This window comes from Cydia amplana, chromosome 21 (genome assembly GCF_948474715.1).
Source record: "Cydia amplana chromosome 21, ilCydAmpl1.1, whole genome shotgun sequence".
Taxonomy (NCBI): domain Eukaryota; kingdom Metazoa; phylum Arthropoda; class Insecta; order Lepidoptera; family Tortricidae; genus Cydia; species Cydia amplana.
The window spans coordinates 3,266,244-3,286,524 of NC_086089.1; the positions used below are offsets into that span (position 1 = coordinate 3,266,244).

At 37.8% G+C, this 20,281-nt stretch overlaps 1 protein-coding gene across 1 annotated transcript in view; it reads left to right on the forward strand.

The window, feature by feature from the left end:
* Nucleotides 1-20,281, forward strand: part of LOC134658163 (uncharacterized) — a 194,064-nt gene that overhangs the window by 71,797 nt on the left and 101,986 nt on the right. Inside the window, exons 6-7 of the mRNA XM_063513772.1 lie at nt 579-750; nt 9,438-9,575. Of these exons, the coding sequence (XP_063369842.1) occupies nt 579-750; nt 9,438-9,575 (310 nt within the window). The remainder of the gene's footprint in view (nt 1-578; nt 751-9,437; nt 9,576-20,281) is intronic.

A 20,281-nucleotide genomic window follows, 5' to 3' on the forward strand; every position in this document is an offset into this window, starting at 1 on the left:
AGATTGATTTCTGTACTGTATCTATTTTGTCGTGAACGCGTCGTACTCGTGAACGGGTGCTGTTTGTGGAGACGGGTCTGTTTAAGCTAACAGGAATATATTTAGTAACTTTATTTTTTAATTTAATTGCAGTGAGACGCCTCATTCGGTTCTCGTATGTTTTTTTTTTCTCGTAATGTGTTAATCATACAGGATTGTGACTCTTGGAGACCCTATACATCTCTAAGGATAATTTGATAAACTATGTTATTTTTTAGTTCTGACACTTAGAGACATTTACACCTCTAAATAAGTTTAGATTTTTTTTTCCATGTATCTGTTTTGTTTTTATTTTAATATTATTATTATAGTTTTTTTATGTAATTCGACATTAAGAGACCTTATACATCTCTATGTAATTGTATTACGTTAGTTTGATTTGGTAGTTGTAGTTGTATTTAATAATTGTTGATGTATAATTATTATTATTTTGCTTTTATGTAAATTCAATGTTGACGTGTAAAAGTGCCCTTGTGGCCTATTTGCTGAATAAATGTTGAAGTTGAAGTTGAAGTTGAAGTTGTGGTACCATGTTCCAGATCAACCGTGTCCGTGTACTCGGGCAACTCCAACTCGAGCTCCGACCGCGACATCCTCGACCTGTCGATGCCGGACAAGAACTCCATGACGGAGGTGTGCTACGTGTGCGGCGACGAGTACAAGCGCGGGACGCTCTGCAACCTGCACACTAAGGAGCCGAAGGACAAAAATGTAAGTTACTTTTCTCAAAAATGGACGGCAAAGTCGACGTTGCCGGTTAAAAAATAGGTCGCGAAGTGCGTAGTTTATGGTCATCCAAAAAATTAAAAAGTTAAAAACATTGCAGTCTCGATTTCGGGACTGCAATGTCGCATACAAATTCCATTATTTAACGAGTTCCAAACTTTTTAAAACTTTAAATGGCCATATCAAATGAAGGCATAGGTCCCTTAAACAGCCAAACAGATTATCAGCACTTATTATTATAAAGCCTATAACAGACTATCGCACCGCACCGCGACCTTGGAGCGTCGCACCCATAAGTGAGAGCGAGAAACAAATATCTCTTTCTCGCTCTCACTTATGGGTGCGACGCTCCAAGGTCGCGGTGCGGTGCGATAGTCTGTTACAGGCTTAATGTTGGTACCGCGACTATTTAGGTGTCTCAAATAGGTTGGCGTATTTTCAGCAGAATTGCAGCAAATTTTTTTAATAGTTGTATTTTTTTCTGTGAAAATTAGAACGTTGCTTCTGTAAGTTCTGTAAAATATTTCTATTTCTTGCACCATTTTTGAGAAAAGCACTATATATGACTCGGCTGGAAGGCTACTTGCTGGCTTCGGATTCAATTAAACGGACTCCCAAGGTCGTCCGTTTAAAACGAATCCTCAGCCTGCAAGTAAATACTTCCGAACCTCGACAATAATGTACTATTACTATACATGATTTACTAAACACGATCATTTTTAATCGGTGATCAGGAACAATTTTTTGTAACTCAGTAATTGATGTAGATCACGTCGAAGTCGTAATTACATGGAAACAAACTTGTTTTTTTTTAAACATAATTTTAATTTTGAGATAAATTTTATCCTAAAATCTTTGTCACTCTAGTAATCGGTATCTATAACTTGTAGCCTCTTTACAAACTTAATGGCAATTGATAATTTATGAGTAATAACTTGTCATTGTCATTGTCATATGCATAAAATAAACAAAGTCATAGATCCGTCAAATTTCTCGCCATATCGATGGCACTTGACGTATCGTAGTTACTTCATGTAGGATAACCATGTATTTCTATTTAGTGATGATTCGTTTTAATTATGTTTTAACTTTTAATTAATTAAACAATGAGATAATTGCGTGAAACCTAGCCTAATAAGTTTAATTTGGGCTAGATATTAATATTTTTACACTCCTGATCATCGATTAAAAATCATCGTATCATATTATTGTGACCGCCCGATAAAGAAAACATCGTACATTGATCCGTTACAAAATTACGACCGTCGTGCGGAACATCGATCCCATGATGACAAGTCGCACGCTCTTACCGCTAGGCCACCGTTGCTTGTGTGTGATAGAAGGTGTGCGGCGAAAAATATAAGCGCGGGACGCTTTGTAATGTTACTCATATTACTCTAGTAGCCTAAGGGAAAATCACTATACTTAGTGTGACCGCCTAGTATGAAAACCTTCGTACAACCCGCCACTCAAGTATGGCCGCAGAGCACGAGCAATTTCGTACGCTCCTGTTCTTAACAAAAAATAGGTCTAACTCCTCAGAAAATATTGAGTTCTTTATAATTGTCACGCAACATTTCTAAAAACAGCAGATCCATTAATATCCCTAGCATTTATCTGATCGACAGAAGTCACTAGGAAGAATATAAGGTTAGATTAATTAATATTTTTACCGCATTTTGCACGAAGACACATTTACATTCGCGGCGTCACGAAACTCACATGTCAAACTCGTCGTAATTCCGCTGATTCTCGATAGATGGCACTAACTGTTGCTCTTGTGTTGTTTCATATTACGAGTCAATATACATCGCTATTATTTCTCTCAAAGACAACGTTGCAACATGCACTCGTGATAACTCCAGATTACGTTTTTAATTAGTTTATTTTTTTACTATAGTAAACCTAATTAGTATCACGAATATTGTAAAAGTTGAGATAATAGTTACATTGTGAGCTTGGTATGTGACGTTGTCGGTTGTCGATAAAGTTGATTTCAAATTGAAGCTTTATGGAAATAACGCCGTACTGACAACCGACAATAAGTACCCTTTTAGTTGAAAATTGCACATATTATTTAGTGACCTGTATAGTTTCACGTGAGCGGTTCAGGCGTGCGCCCTTCAACCGGGACTTCGTAAGGTCAGAATCTGGCTTTTACCAAGGAGTTTTTAACAATTTATGTACCTGCGAGCTGTTATGCGTGGTAGGGCTGGATAGTTCCATATGATGACATATACATACTTTATTAGATAGTGTTATTTGATTACCTATTGGAGCGGCTATAAAATTCGAAGGACCCGCGGCAGGAGCGCAGCCCGAAGATAAGAGGGGCTATGGCTATCAATGATATTAATATGTGACGTTCCACGGCAAAAGGTACCTTATGGCAGTTGGCGCTTACGTTGCATAGCGCCGCAATAATAATAGCGCGCGGCGGCGGAGCGGCGTTAATAATAGAGTAAGCGCCAACGGCCATAAGGTACCTTTATCCGTGGGACGTCACATATTATGGAATTAATGGGGCCGACCTCACCTGGAAACTTCTGTAGGTCTTGAGGCGGCCGCCAGATGTATGGTTCGTTTCTTCTTCTCCTTATCTTTCCACTTTTATATTTTTATATAGATACACGAAACATATTTTTATGTTGATTGACGTATTATTTTTTATTCATAGCCATAGTCCCTGTTATCTTCGGGCTGCGCGGGTCCTTCGAATTTTATAGCCGCTCCATTTTTGGTCCTTCGAACCGGATAGTCCTTGCTAAATATAATATATAGGCTGCGTTTCTACCAGAGATGTGCGAGGATGCATTGCGAGGGATGAGTTTGTTAAGAACCAATAGAATCGCTTCCTTTGTTTTCCTCGCTCAGTATTTCACACAAATCATGTGTGTAAGGTCGTTAGTATTTTCTATAGTGGTGCAACTGTCAATATAGCTTTACTATCTTTAGACCTCACGTGTTTTATCTAACTTAGCCTTTGACTGAAACTAGTATAATCGCCCGGATCTATCGCTAATAAGCGATTCGCGTGGCAGATTATATGATGGTTCAATGATTGTTACTGATCTGTACCGTCATCCCAGCTGGCATGTTGTAAATCTTATTGCGAAGATATAAGGTTCACCTATTACGAGGTTTGCTGTAAGTACTGCACAGTGCACATATTGTTAAAAATGTCATCATCACACATGTTGCATCTACACAATTGAATCGGTTAACGTTAAATAGCACCGGCAGCTATAAAAGATGTCAAGAACTTTCAATTAGACATCTCAAACCACATACATTTTTGGTTAAAAAATTCAAATATACTAAACGCCATTTTATACCTATGTCAGGCGTGTCTCACTCCGCGATTTCGTCGCTTTGCTACAGGTAGCTAAAAGTACATCCGTTCCGCCCCAATTTTGGGGAAAGCCATAAGCCGCGCGTGGCGCTGTCGCCACCTAGCGGCCATATATGTGCTGATCGTAACAGACGCGTTTTGTTAGAGAGTGAGTCTTCTGTACTTAGTACTATTATTTATTCTGTGCCTATGTCCCAATAGGGATGTTGACAATTTTTTGGAACTGGTTTCATTTTGTAGATAGACACGTAATAATTACAGAAAAAAATATTAAAAAAATATATTCATTAATTTTGAATAAAAAAACATGTATAATAAGTTTCGTGTTTAAATTTCGCGCCTAAACGCTCCAAACTGTCACGTGACCTTGATGACGTAACGGCGTTTTAAACAAACAGCTGTCAGTCATTTTTTTAAATTCTTTATATGGCAACTGACAATTTTTTTTAAAGCCTTAACACACTACCGCATCGGACAGCGACCTTCTTTCTCGCTCTAACTTATAGCTGCGTCCTTAACGCACCACCTTACACACTATCGATTCGTGCGCCGCACCGCACCAAGATCGCGTTTCGGTACGATAATCTGTAGACACTTAGGCAGGTTTTATAACTTGTCTTTGGTGATTCCACTGTGATTACGTCACGCGCTCCGATTGGCGTTTGCAGTCACGTGATACTGGGCATTATTTTAAATACTTTTGATTACTTTTAATTCATTTATTACGCATATTTACACTTGCAAAATATGATTTTCCGCGTTCTAATATTCCCTGCTATGGTAAAAACATAACATGCTATATATTCGCGATTCATGTCAACATCCCTATTCTTCAAGCTGTTTAAACTCTATGCTTGGGCACTTGTAACGTTACTGTGTGACTACGCAATCGGAATGTTTAACACAAATTAATCGATAGATAAATAAAACTGTACTGACGGAAATCAAGACAAGAAAAAAAACAGCCAAAAAATTTTACCTTTCAATATTAAACCATCCTCCGTCTAAATAAAGTAGAATTTACATAAACACAGTTAAACAGAGTCTAGTGGCGCATCGTGTGTGCGTATAAATAACAACACACTCAAGGGATAAAATACACCTAATCTCGTTGCAATAAAGTTCACAAACGGGTACTTAGCCGCGATGTCCTGTGACCAGTTAAAGCCAGCTGCGGCTGAGCCTTACAACTGATAGTGATAAGCGTACAACCGGATACTACTATTGTGCAGGATAGGAATTAGGAAATGCTTATTCAGGAGGGACAGCGAACGTTTGGTCTTTGACCTATACAGTGCCGGATTTAGATATTTGCCGCCCGTAGGCTATGCAGATTTGCTGCCCCTATCCACCTCGCTTATAGCTTTTTAAAGTAGGTACTTTCCAATCAGAGATCCCTTCAATTTTATAACACAACACACCATAGCCGTATTAAAATGATATATGTGTAGTAGGGTTTTATATAATAATACACCTAATCTCGTTGCAATAGAGTTCATAAACGGGTACTTAGCCGCGATGTCCTGTGTTCAGTTACAGCCGGTCGCAACTGAAGTTTACAACTGATAGTGATAAGCGTACAACCGGATACTACTATTGTGCAGGATAGGAAATGCTTATTTAGGTGGGACTGCGAACTTTTGGTCTTTGACCTATATAGTGGGGTTTTATTATAATACACCTTATCTCGTTGCAATAGAGTTCACAAACGGTAATCTAGCCGCGACTGTGACCAGTTACAGCCGGTAGCTACTGAGTTTTACAACTGATAGTGATAAGCGTACAACCGGATACTACTATTGTGCAGGATAGAAAATGCTTATTCATTTGCGTAATGGTACGAAACCCTTCGTGCGCGAGTCTGACTCGCACTTGGCCGGTTTTTGTAGCAATCTAAGACAAAAATAAAGCCATAATTCGGTATATTTTATACTATACATGCCAAACATCCTGAATGCGTTACAGCTATTAGCGCGTAGAATACTTAAATCTGTGTTTCTTATTTCTGGAAGAAAACATGTTTATTTAATTTCATTCGTGTGACGTTTCTCGATAATGTACTTGTAAATTTTATACTGCAAATATCCGGTTACATATTGTATCTAATTAATTTATTTACTATCACTTATTTTGCAAGTCATATGCTCTAACGACCCAATATTTGCTATCGCATAAACACGAATTTCGCAACCCTATTCGAAATATTAATGAATTCGATCATAATTGAATAAATTGAATGTTCCACTAGACTTGATCACGATTCAATGTGAACTCTAAACTTATGTAATAAAGTACATTTTAGAAAATGTTCATTAATATGTTTGTCATCACCATAGAGTCCATAGACCGTAGAATGAGTAGTAAGGAAGCAGGTCGCACTTTTGTGCCTATAAGATTATCTTAGTAAGACAATTTTAAGGCTGCGTATCCACCAGAGATGTGCAAGGATGCATAGTGAGGGATGTGTTTGTTAAAAACTCTTCATTGTCTGATAGATCCAACCAATAGATCCAAGATAACTTTAGTGAGATTTTTTTATTCACTATATCCAACTTCGGACGATATCCAATTAGAACTTTTCTCGTCATTTACCTATGTTACCTAGTTTAGTGTGTTGTAATTCTATTCGTTCACGAATCCCTTACCTCGAATCCTCGCATATCTCTGGAGGAAGCGCATCCTAAGACGGCACTCTGAACAGGCCTTAATAAAACTACTTACTACATACTTACGTATAATACTAACAGCACTCTTATCTGACCATAGACCTAATGTCGTTGCAATAAGGCGTACGAATGATCAGTTATTTCTGTCCACGATAACATACAGTATAGTAGCGGGCTATCAGTCACATGAGTGAACCTTAGGACCCGCAGACATATCGGATGGATAACGGCTGCCCTCCGACCCTAGTGTTTGCGACGGACAAACACGACCCTAAAGGTCGAATGTCACGTTCATTGCTGATATATGTATGAGTATATGTTTTTATTACATATCTAATTGTGAGTTCCTGTAATTGGCTCTATATATCTATTTAAGATTCCATTGTCATTTAGTTAGCTGTTGGATCTCCTTATGTAAATAAATAAATAAATAAAGGGTGGATTGGATACTTATAGAAATAAGGCAAGAAAACAGTACTGTAAGAGTAATTTTTTTTCGATAGCGTGACGTGACGTACGCGTTTGCGTCAAGTCTCATTTTGTATAGGAATTTGAGTTTCCAAAACGTCCCGCTTGGCGCGCCGTTCAAAATCCCATACAAAATGAGACTTAACGCATTATACGCGTATATCCGTCACGCTGTCGAATGAAATTTACACTAGGGGTACTGATATCTGTTGGATATCGGCTTTGCGACGAACGAACAGGATCCTATAGGACGATCGGGCAGAAGTCACTTTGTTTGCTCAACAGATATGATGGTCGCTGTTGTCTACTTGGCAGCGTGATAAAGACAGTATCGCCTTTATTGTTAAGGCATTAGAGTGCGTGTTCAGATATTTGTGAGCACCTTGGCCGCTCCGATATATCTGATGGCGACTGTACAGGGGGATTGGATCAGTGTCCAATCGTGTTACTCAGTACACAAAAATAAGGCAAGAAATCATTTGTAGACAAATAAATCTAATGGTGCACAGTCACCTACAATAGTATGTCACTCATCGAAGGCCGCAAAAATATGTGACATGCTCTTATGGCTTTACTAAGAAGATCGGTCAGATATTTTTGTGGCCTTCGTTTCTAACGTATTATTGCAGGTGACTGTGCCGATACAGTCTCATAAAATAAAGAAGAACAATCTATTTTTATTCCAGTTTTGTGTAGGTTGGTTATTTGTCGAAATTAAATATTTAATATTTTAATCTTCTTTCCGTCGCGAGATAAGTACCCGTTACTCGTTATCCAAAGGTCACGTTTAGCTGAACAATCCGGCTAATTGCACTTATTAATTTAATTTAACAAGATATCTAGATCAACTTAGCGTGTCAGTGAAGCCGCTTTGGTATGTTTCCGGTAACTTTTAACCTAATGTTATCATTATCAGTTTAACCCCGTGATTGTAACTGACATTAAAAACGTACGAGAGTCTTCTGACTACCTATGAAGACACGTGTATGTTACGATCGCCTGATGTTTGCTTCTGTGCTTCTTGTTTGCTAATTTTTGTGCAAATTTAAAAAGTAAACGATGGTAATTTATTCGATGAAACTTTAGTAGGTGTTATTAAAGAGCCTTATTGCAACGAGATAATATCTACCAACACTTTTTGTATTGCTACATATTAGCATAAGAAACTCACCTAATGTACGAAAAATGCCGTTAGGTTACCTATAGTATTTCACGCGATATCTGTCAATTATGTTAACACATTCGTCATCGTATCGTACGACACGCCTCCACCAATACGGTATCCTCAAATTAGCATAAAGTAATTCCCCAGACACGAAATACGAGTGAACTCGCTGCCGTACGTGTGAATTCGCTGCCGTACGTATGTGAAAAACCAATCTTCGACACTGTTAGGATACGGCCACATTGGCCAGCGTCTATCGGAGCGTTCGACGTGCAGAGTGGTGTCAAGCTTTCATGGGATTTGGAGAGGGCTCTCGCATACGCTTGCATTTTTGAAGTGAAAACTTCTCTAGCGGCGCTGTGCAATTTTTGAGGTGGGGAAAAAATGTTAAACTCGCGACAGCGTAAGACGGACACGTGACCGTAAGACGGACACGTGACCTGATCGAAAAACTGTTACATGTAATGTCATTGAGTTTTTCTTTATTGATTTATACATGCCATCTAGTGAGTTTCGCTCTAACTGGTATTAATATAATTAGAGTACTAATAGTGATGTGCTTAGGGGTCTCAAGTAATTAACGCTAACGCTAGATGGCGTTAACCTCAATTATACATAGTGCATTTTGGACTGGTCATTGAGTATTAACTTCTGCCGGCACTCCCTGAGTGCAACCCGTTGTTTTTTTTTTTAACGGCACAGACAATCCAACCTCTAGACATAGCATAGTCGCGCTACCCCCTCTGCCACACATACGGTAGCGTTACTCCATCTTCGAGTCAATCCCGTGCCGCGATTGGTCCGTCTCTTTGAACGGACCAATCACGGCACGGGATTCGCTCACCTCGTCCCCCCGCACCCCCGTATTTTTGGCAGCATCGGTTTCATGAAAGAATTGGCCTAAGCTCAGTCTACAGGTTGGATTGTCAGTGGTTTAACGGTTATTTCATTTGTTTCACTTAATTGTATACTTACCTACTCAAAACCACGATACATCTGACACATGACATTATAATTCCAGAACAAGCAGCCGTACTTCCCGATCTTCGGCGAGCAGCACCCGCGGCCGCCGCGATCTCGGCCCAAGGACGCGCTCGGCACCGTGCGCGCCTGCGCGGCCTGCCACCACCACCTGCTGCAGCAGTGGAGCGGCTACCAGGTCAGTACACGACAATATGGATGATGACACATGTTGGGTTTTATAACAAATACAAATATCTTTATTCAATAATAAAGGACACATAGTTGCTTACATTTATGTTCAGAACTATAATTATAGTTTGGATTAGTAACCTTAGTCACTAAGTACAAGAAATAATGTCATAGTTACCATGTAGGCACGGCACAGTTAAGTGACCAATCCCAGTCCCTAAGTCGTTAGAATAAGGTGTACACACAATAAGGTGAATAAGGTGAACAAAATCTAGTAAAATCTTGGAGGATACAACTAAACGGAGTAGCCATTAACAGGCTTTCCCCTCTGTCGAAAATAGGCGGCCAACGGTCATACACAATGTATGGACTGACGTTTATCTGACATGGCTATTTTTACGTTACGCATACATTTGACGTTCCCCTCCCCCGCAAAAATCGGCAGACTGTTTTGTACAGAAAATTACAGACATGGCGTCTCCGTTTGATTATATCCTCCAAGAGTAAAATAGATAGCAAATGAACAATTTATCACCAGTGATCGGAATTGGTAGTGCCATTTCACGGGACTTCGGTGCGTAAGCTTAGTATGGATATACCTTTTCACCCTGGGTTTTCATATTACCTACTTCAATAGGGATTAATGACACATGTTGAATTTTATAATAAAATCTAGTAAAATAGATAGCAAATGAACAATTTATCACAATAATGTGGATAATTGGATATTAAAATAAAATATGGAAATGTTACAAAAACGATAAAAGTAAGGGTACCATTCGACTCCTTATATTTTATCCAAAAAAATATTGTATAGCAACTATATACATAAACGCAATATTTCACCGACAAAAACGCAATTTTCTTGTTTTGTCCATACTACAAGATGGGCTCTCAGAGACCTTGACGTCACGTTCATTTATCGTTTTGTTAAGGGCGTTTCGCGAGTGAAGTGCGACTGTCGGCATTTGACTACAATTTCTGACTTTTGTGTTACTTTAATGCAATGGGTCCCAAATAGACATTTGATCCTGAAAACAAACCCGATCGATTGATACCATAAATGAAAATTACTCATGTAGTCTATGCTACTGACGTACAGTCAGCAGCAGAAGTTGCTAAGCGGGCGAGGTGTTCAAAATTACCTTGACACGCTCTTATTCTCTTAACAGTGAAGTCGCGTCAAGATCATTTTGGACACCTGGCCCGCTTAGCAACTTTTGCTGCTGACTGTACTTGAAAGGTGACTGTCTACGATAACGACGTTTGATAACTGAATGTTACAGAATTAGACAAGACGTCTTTTTCACTTACGGCTCGCAAGTTGTGACCGCAACTTCGATTTCAGTATGCACCATAGTATTTATACGGTGTTGTATGGCGTGGCTACGCGCCGCCGCGTTTCATATGGTCACCCGCCACAGCGCAATGCGATGCCAACCCGTAATACGCTGTTGGCCTGCTATGGTTCTTAACCCTTTATATGGCAAAAGGGTGTCAGAAATTATACAAATTTGAACCCTATCACTTTATAATAAAGTTCAAAATCAGGTGGGTTATAAAGGCTTAACTTTGTTGGACATCCGCGTATCCCAGATATATTTTACGCAGCTCTGATTGGTTGTGCGGACATTACTACTGATACCTGATTGGTGTGCACCGGCAGTGCATCACACATCCATTACTGAATGAAATCGCCAATGAAATAGATATACTGCGTACTGTATAGAATTATAGATACTGTACCCATAAGTAGGAAGGATAGTTCACATAACTGTAAAATAAAATTGACTTCTTGTATCTAATGACCTTGTGACACTATAATTTAGATATCGGTGAGTAATATGCCCACAAAGTTACTAATTCACATTGCATCATACTCATATATGATAGGTACCTATTTGTGGAATATCTGTCCTATTAATAATTGTTACAACATTACCATGTTTATTATTTGATTAGCTAATCGCTTATTAATCTGTGACTTTCCTTTGAAAACATTTCTGTCACAACTAATTAACAATACAATATAACAACAACAACAACAATATAATTTGATCACTTGCAAAAAACTGATTTCTTAGTTTTAATTTAGTAAATGACACACCACTATTGCGGTGGCGTTATTTTTGATAATGTTTCGTCATACAAGGCTGTTATCGTAAACGTGTTCATCGGAACGTAATCCGCTTTCATTAATCTTGAACTGATAGCAGTTCTCTTTATCCCACACACAATAATCCGCTAATCAATACTTTAATCCGATTCGGTTTAAACTAGACCTTACTGTTTCTGAATTACGGTACTATTTACATTGAATAATTTTACGACTTAACTGGGCTTTAAGACGAAATCAATTGGATTTGTTGCAGTTTCGACCTAATGCCACCGTGTTACGACTGAATTAGGAAGTAATCAGCCATGTGACTTGAGTATTTTTGAACTGACTTGCGTTTTCATTTGCAATCTATTTTGGACTTAATGTCTTACAGATTAGATTCCATTTTTAATCGATACGCGTACATTCCAATAGAATTGAAAATGGAACGGACTGCGTGCTAGTCACGTATCTAACTAATGAACTTCTTATGTCACTACTATATCTGTAGATATAACCAAATGGGCGTATATATCACCCCGGGTCAACACCCTGTACCACAATTATCATCTTTAAAATATACCGGCAAGGTATATTGTCGTATGTATAATGTTATTAATAGTTTATCTAGGAGTCGTCTGGGGTCGATTTGTGTAAGGGCAGGATCAGTGTTAACTGTCCCGATACTGTATATTAATGTTTGAACTTTGATAACAGGTTATCGACTTTATATCTATGCAAATAAGACTTCAAGTTGAATGGGAGGGCTTAATTAGCTTGTTTATGTTTGTTTTTAAATTGTGTCGAGCAATAAGGTCTTAATCAATTATTCGTATTATTTATAGAAAACTGCGTATATTAAAACTTGTTATCATGGGCCTTTTCGTCTACTACAGATGATTTAAAGTGTAACACCGGAGAAACTCGAAAATAAAATACCAAAAATTACTTTTTCATAATGTTATTATACCCTCTTATAAAAGAAAGTGGATTGTGTTTAATTCAGTCGCTTAACTTCAAACTCGGACAAATCCGACTGTCACTTTTTGCGATTTTGGTATTAAGAAAAGGTAATAGGGTAGATATTTCCTAAAAGTGTCGAATGGATTTATCGGAGTTTCAAGTTGAGCGACAAACAAAAATTTATAGTATTCCATTAGGTACATGTATGCAACCTTCTATTTATTTGTGCTAAGTCAGTAGTCATGCTTATACATAGTTTGTATTTAATCTTTTGTAAAGCATTTGTAAGGCAAAGGAGTATTTATTTATCTTTATGGCGGCAATAAGAGTAAACGCGCGGGCAACGCACGATAAAAATATACAAGAAATACGATGAGTAGTCGTGTGATGTATTGGGTCCCATCAGGGTCCCATACATTCCACGACTCTTCTCTTTCCGCAGACTCTACCTCTACTTATACTCAATAGTAAAATGACAAGTATATTGTATGTATATACATATTACGGTGACTGCCTACCGTCAGGCGGGCCGTATGCTTGATTGCCATCGATGTGGTTTAAAAAAATACGAAAAAATGGCACCAGCTGAGACAAGTTAGCACATACTGTAAACGGTCTATAGTTGAGTTTTCGTCAATAATAGATGTCGCTTTCCGGGCCTTGAGTGCGGTAAAAAATTGGCTAATTGACATTTTTCAAATATATTTATAAATTATCGTTTAAAAGTAAATTCTATTAGCTAACATAAGGAAACAACTCAAAATTGGCATCTGATTACTTTGCACCACATGTGAATAAAATGCAGCCTTCTTATCAGTTTTTGAACAATCAAGAGAGATTGAAATAAATAAATATATCAGATATAATCTCTAAGGCTCGTGATATCCTGTTTATAAATCTAGTAACTCAACCAACTTAATAAAATTCTGGGAATGCCCCCGGTTTACGAGTTGCTAATTAATCGATAATAACTGTAAAGTGTCACGCCTACACATTACCACACATTCGATAATTCCAAATCTAAACATCTCAAAATCCAAATAAACGCGCAAATAACATCAACGCGCTGTTTGCTTCAACATTTACGGAGTGTGACCTACAAAAGTTACGCTTTATTCATAAATATTTTTTTATAAAATCTAAATTGTTTTTATTTTTTTTATTTGGAGATCTATCTATGACATTAACAGCTATGACATTAACATAGAAATTTTAGTAGATACAGGAAGCCAATTATAGAAACTCACAGGTAGTAACATAATATGTATTAGATTAGATTAGACTAACAGGTACTACTTATACTAAGGTTACGCACTATCGCAACCACATATGTGAACAAAGCCAGTACAAATTATATCTAATAAGGATAATTTGGAAGTAACTAAGATACTAATTAACAAGTAACATAATGAGGACTAAGGCAAAAATATTAATAATACATACGAGTAAGTATGTAGGTACAAACATCATTAAGTCCTGCTTGCTCACATCTATCTACCACATAGCAAAAGAAGCGTTTTTGTTGCGATTGCGCGCGAGTTCAGAATGCCTCGCCTATGGGTGCGCAGCGCACAGTCGCTTGCGCAGATGAAGTTGACGCACGCGTCGACGCTTGAACTTTTTGGCCGAGTAAGTGATCCGTATATCGCTATTTTAAAATGGCACTAAAAAGTCAGCTATTGAGCACGAATCCTTAAAAAAAATGAGTATATTTTATATTTAAACTGTAATTATTTTTCTTTCAATTTGTCCCGAGATAAAAACTTTTAATTCAAACAATATCTCCGGCGGATTGTGTTTTTTTTTTTTCACTCAATGATAAATCGATTTCGGGCTTTCGGATAGCGCGTGTATGGTGATACCGCAATCACTATCACTGATAACGAAAACGAATCAAGTCAGTGTCACCAAAATATTTAAAGAGTGATCATGTGCAGTGTCAAAAATGTGGTTCAACGGGAAATTCATGGTACCGATGCTCAGTGAGGTATAGCGTAGTGTGTTAGTGTAAGTGTGGTGTTGTGTATAGTGAGTAATGTGGTTCTGATTTTGAGGCAGGTTGGGAAAAGGAATGGAGAGGTGATGTGCGGGAAACAGGACAAAAGTTGTGATGGCAAGGTACTTGTTTTGTTATGTTAATATGATTAATGATGTCAAGACTGAAATGTAAAATGTTTGGATGGGAATACTGTCTTAGGGCAAGAAATCATGTAAAGGTGGCGGCAAACTTCTTGGACGAGTGTCCTTCCCTGTAAGTTCGTTTAATCCTATCATTATCATTATGTGCGTGACAGAGATGGCAACAGAGTACAAAGTTACACTGTTGTACCTACTGTTTTTCCATCTCAGGAAAGAAACACAACACATCTGTCAGATTTTTTGACATAATCCTCCTTTCCATATTTTTACTTTTTACTGACACTTTTTCCTCATTCGAAAATGTAACATAACATAATTTATAAGTTTCCAGTCTTATATTAATAATTTCTAATCGTGCACATAATTATGTCTCCGATTATACCTAATGTAACTTTAATTAAGACATTTGGTATCGATAGTTGCCAATTGAGATATTGTAACACCCGCGATAATGATTGTTTACGTTTAAACTTACGTCATAGTGACGTTAAACCGTGCTTTTATTAACAATATTAATTTACACAAATTGTCTGCCGCCTTCTAAAACCAGACGGTTACTTAGTGAGGTTAGCTATTGTTGACCTCAGCTTAGACATCGCTTAGACTTGATATTTCAATACATTATCTGTTTAAAACATCACTTTTGACGTAATGGGGTTGGCAACTGTCAAAGGTTTGCTTACAAGTAGATCATAGCTTGCCCCTTTTTATATGAGATTTGGCTTAAAGGGCTGGCATCCAAGGCATTAAAAAAACAAAAATGTACAAAAATCTAGGGATTGATCGGGCAAGCTATGATGGCGCCATCTGCTAAATATTTCGACCGGCCAGCCCCACTGAGGTGATTCGTATAGTTTGTAGCTTTCTAATAGTCCCCGAAGCCTAATCCTATTGTCTATTCTTCAGTAAAACCGCACGTGCTACTTACCTGCAAAAAAGGGTCCTAATTATTCTATTTAGCACCTGAGCGCGGGCTAGTCCAACGCTCAAAAAACCAGTGTAGGTGCGCTCTCCGATAACGCGCCTTTGTTACGCATCTCGATGACACATTTTAGACTGGTTCTGTAGCGTTCGACTCGCCGGCACCCAGTAACCGAAGTACCGATTTTTTATGCAGGTGGTTGTGGCACGTGGCACGAGCGGTTTTTCTTAACAATAGACAATAGGATTAGCCTTCGGGGTCTATTAGAAAGCTACAAACTATACACCATTATTTTAAAACAACTGCACTACTAGATTTGATTTGGTTTATTCGTAATATTTTTTTAAATTTACTCGTTTTCTCCCGACACCACTGGGAAATTCCAACTGGGACCCATTCATTCAAACAAATCAATCCATCCTTTTAGAAACAGATATCGACAAATTGAGGACTTCCTCCTATTCAAAGTCGGTTAAAAATAATCGTCACCATACATGCCGTTAATACTCACTAAACCCATACGAGCCTTTTCAGGCCGCGTGAGTGTATTCAGGTGAGCCCTGTGACGCAAGCTCCACTATTGTTTCTACACCGTCTGGCCCAATATTTACCTACGTAGTAGTACCAAAGAGTTATTGGTCGTGGGAGGCGAAAGTCTGATAAAATATAGTGCTTTCTAGTTTGGTAGCCGAATTGATGACGTAATACGGCGCTATATGGTTTGTGGTAATTATGAATTGGCACACGTCAACGTTTGACTACCAGATTACCGCATAATGTACGGCGTATAGCGCCATCTATCGTCGGCTGTCATACTCGGGGGCATTATATTTTCTTAGACCTCTTCCATGGTCAATAACTCTTTGGTAGTACCATCCTCCACATTTCTTGGACAAATCTATATAGTCCGGCCTGGGAACGAAATCATAAAATACCCGATAGACGGGTTTTCGGCACTGAATGTGTTAAGGATAATGCGGTTGACGTACCATTGCCACGTTCCTCATAATCCCGTTTTATTCTTCACAGGCATAATATTAGTATCGATTTTCTGAACCCCGATTTTCCTCTCTAACTGAGTCTTAGTGTAATTCACAAAGGTGTGTCTGTTTGGGTTGCCAGACCATAAACTTGAAAAGCCGGACTTCGCGTCAAAAATACCGGATATTCCGACCGAGTTGTATGTCGGTTACCCTACTGTTGATGTCTAATCTACAATAGGAATCAGTCTCTAGTCTACGTAATATACAACAGGGATCAGCTGCTATCTATCCACTGACCCGCTGATACCGTGTCAGGATGTAACAAGTTATTATGTATATTTAGGTACATATATCCGTATTAAATGATATGGTTTTAAGCTTGATAACAATGATAACGTTCTAGAAGAAAGATTAGTAGTTATACAGTACAATAATCATCGATCAGTATTATAAGTGATAAGAAATGAAGAAATACTAGATGATATCGTGAAATTGGACGTAATGAGTGAAGCTATTGAGATTTACAAACCGTGAGATTATACGTGATAACATTACAATTAGTCTGATTAATGCAATAATTGAGATAAAGCTATTAGAGTGAGCAAGATGTCAGATAACGCGGTCCAAAGTACCAACGTTCGAATTTTTTATCTTATCAACTTTTAATGTTATTATTTTCTTTTCAAGTGCCTATTGTGTTCTTAGAACGTTTTTATAAAGATATCTAACAATATAATCATTCGCATATCATCCTTGTAATTTTCCGTCACAAATTAAGGCCTCTGCCAGTGGGCAGTGCAGTGTAGTGACACTGTATCATACCATGACCGTGCTGTGAACGTATCAGGCACGGAATGTAACGCGATACGGACTACTATGCCCACTACACCGTATCCACGCTTTTGAGGAGTTCCCGCAATTTTTTCAGAATCCCATTATCATTCTGACCTGATGACAATGTGACCAAAGTTAAGTACATATAATCCAGTGGTTCCTAACCTGGGGGTAATTACCTCCGTGGGGGTAAAACTGGTATTTTACGGGGGTAATAAGCTAACCTAATATAATAATACAACAAACGAGGAGTGTCTTTTCAAAAGGGTTTATTTTTTTCTTAGCGGTACTTCTAAAGAGAACCTTGCTCAAGAAAACTTAAGGTCCAATTTAGAAATAGATTCCCAGAAAAAATAAACCCTTTTGAAAAGACACTCCTCAAACGTGCATGTTTTATTTTTTATTACCATTGGGAGGAGGGGTAAAATAAGGTTCCCTAATTAGGGGTGACCGGACTGAAAAGGTTAGGAACCACTCATATAATCCTTTTTAGATTATACTGATTCTTGGTTATTGACCGAGAGAAACGAAGGTCTCCGTTTCGGCTTAAGCAAAAATACTGTTGTAGGTGTCCGGATGTCCTCTTTTACAGGTTGCATTTCTCAAACGATTATCGTGCAAATTTGTGAGCAGGGATTTGAGATGAATGGTTGACTATTAAATTACACAATAATCATTCGTGTCCCTGATTATAAAGAAAAATAGAAGGCGATAATTAAATAGTGCCATAAAAATAGATGATTATACCGATATGACCTCAGCCCGAGTGCATTGCCCGTCAAAGTATCCACATATATGTCTTTGATGACAATAAACATTAAATATTGTACATGATTACAGTAAGTCTCCGGTTCAACATATCGCGCGTCAAAGGTCCGAGCCATGTTTTTATTATTCGCTCCGTGCTCAGATCATGGGTGTATTCCATGTCGCGATGTGATAACTCTTGATCTTGAATTGTGTGGCGTGATAATTGTATTCTTAAAGAACAAAAGTTTTTATCCAAATATCATTTTAGATACCAGTTTTAATAACTGACTGTACTTAATTGTCAATTAGACATTAATCTTCTGCTCATTAATAGACGATTTTGACGAGGGTCTCTATTGTTTCCCAAAAATCAGGATTGCCATAAAACAAACCTAACCTAATCTATAGGCTAACCTTACGAAAATCCTGGAAGGTTAACGGTTTCAGTTTTAGGACTAATGAGAGTATGACTAATAATACATTATGACTTAAAACTTTATGGGAAACAACGGGACCCCTTATTGACGAGGCTAATATCAACGCCACAGTACTGCCGCCTTCGGTCTTCATTACCACATCTGTGAGGTAATTTAAATGTTAATTTAAAGTCCTCGATTTGCGTTGCTCTCTTCTCTTTCTACGTGTTTCAGCCAATACCTACTCGAAATTATCTCGAACCACGGTCAAATACACAAAATATACTGTTATAACACTTATAACTGACGTCATTAAGGTCAAGTTAGCACAAAACCACCATCAGCTAGTTACTACCCGTGCGTAAGTTTGCGATTTCTTTATTTTGCCGATGCCCTCGTGATCTTTAAATTCAAATGTTATCGTCAAGTTTTATGTAAATAATGATCAATTCTCGTGTAATCGTATCTTTAACTGGTTCAAACCGACTAATTACATATTTACTCAAATAATTTGAACTCTTAACATTCATAAAACTTAGCAAAGTTCTGTTACATTCTGTCTCTTTCTAACAAATACAAATGTCGAAAAGACAGTTAGGGACAACTGATCATCATAGTCTGGCGTTAAATTAAACACAAGTCGTCTCCTTCACGATTTTCGTAGACATCTCTTCTAAATACCTAAAACTGGTATGGATGTGTTCCTCGTGGTCTCTAGAATACGAATTGACCGGTTTTAGTTTATGGAGAGGGGGACGTGTCGATAAAAAGGGGGGGAATGTGGGCGGCCGACCAGCATTGATATTTGTTCACATCTTGAGTCCTATGGGACCGATCGGTTCGTTTTAGGTGTCGTTTGAAAGAGTATTAAACGTGCTATTATTGCTTCATAATAACTGTAGTCATAACTGTAGTCGTTTAGAAAATATTTTAAAATATTTTCTAAATTTTTTACCGTGCATGGATGGCATAAGTACTGACAAAACATGCGTCTAACTCAATAAATTATAACTTTACCGCAATTAATGTTATTACAAAATATACGAGAAATTTCATTAGCTTTCTATAAACATAAGGTTTATTGGTGTATGGTATTATATAACCATGTAATGATGAATTTTGTTCAGCATGGGTCACTACGCACCGTCACGTAAATGGCGGGCGACCGACCTCAACTGTTCATTGTTTCTCGGGTTCTATTTTACTGATCAATTGGTGATGGATACCATTAGAAAGAATGTTAAATGTACAATAATTGGTTTCTAATAACCGTAGTCATAACTGTAGTCATTTACAAAATAATTGAAAATATATGATTTTTACCGTGCATGGACATAAGTACTGGTAAAACATGCTTCTAACTCAATAGATTATAACATTACCGCAATAAATATTTTCAAAATATACGGGAAATTTTATGAGCTATCCAAAAATATAAGTTTTATTGCTTTATAATGTTGTATAACTAAGTAATCATGAATTTTGTTCAGCATGGGTACTGTGCACCGTCACGTAAATGGAGCCCAGCCGTCGTTGAGTTTTCATTATATTTCAGGTTCTATTTTTCTGATACATGGTGGATACCATTTGCAAGCATATTAAATTTTC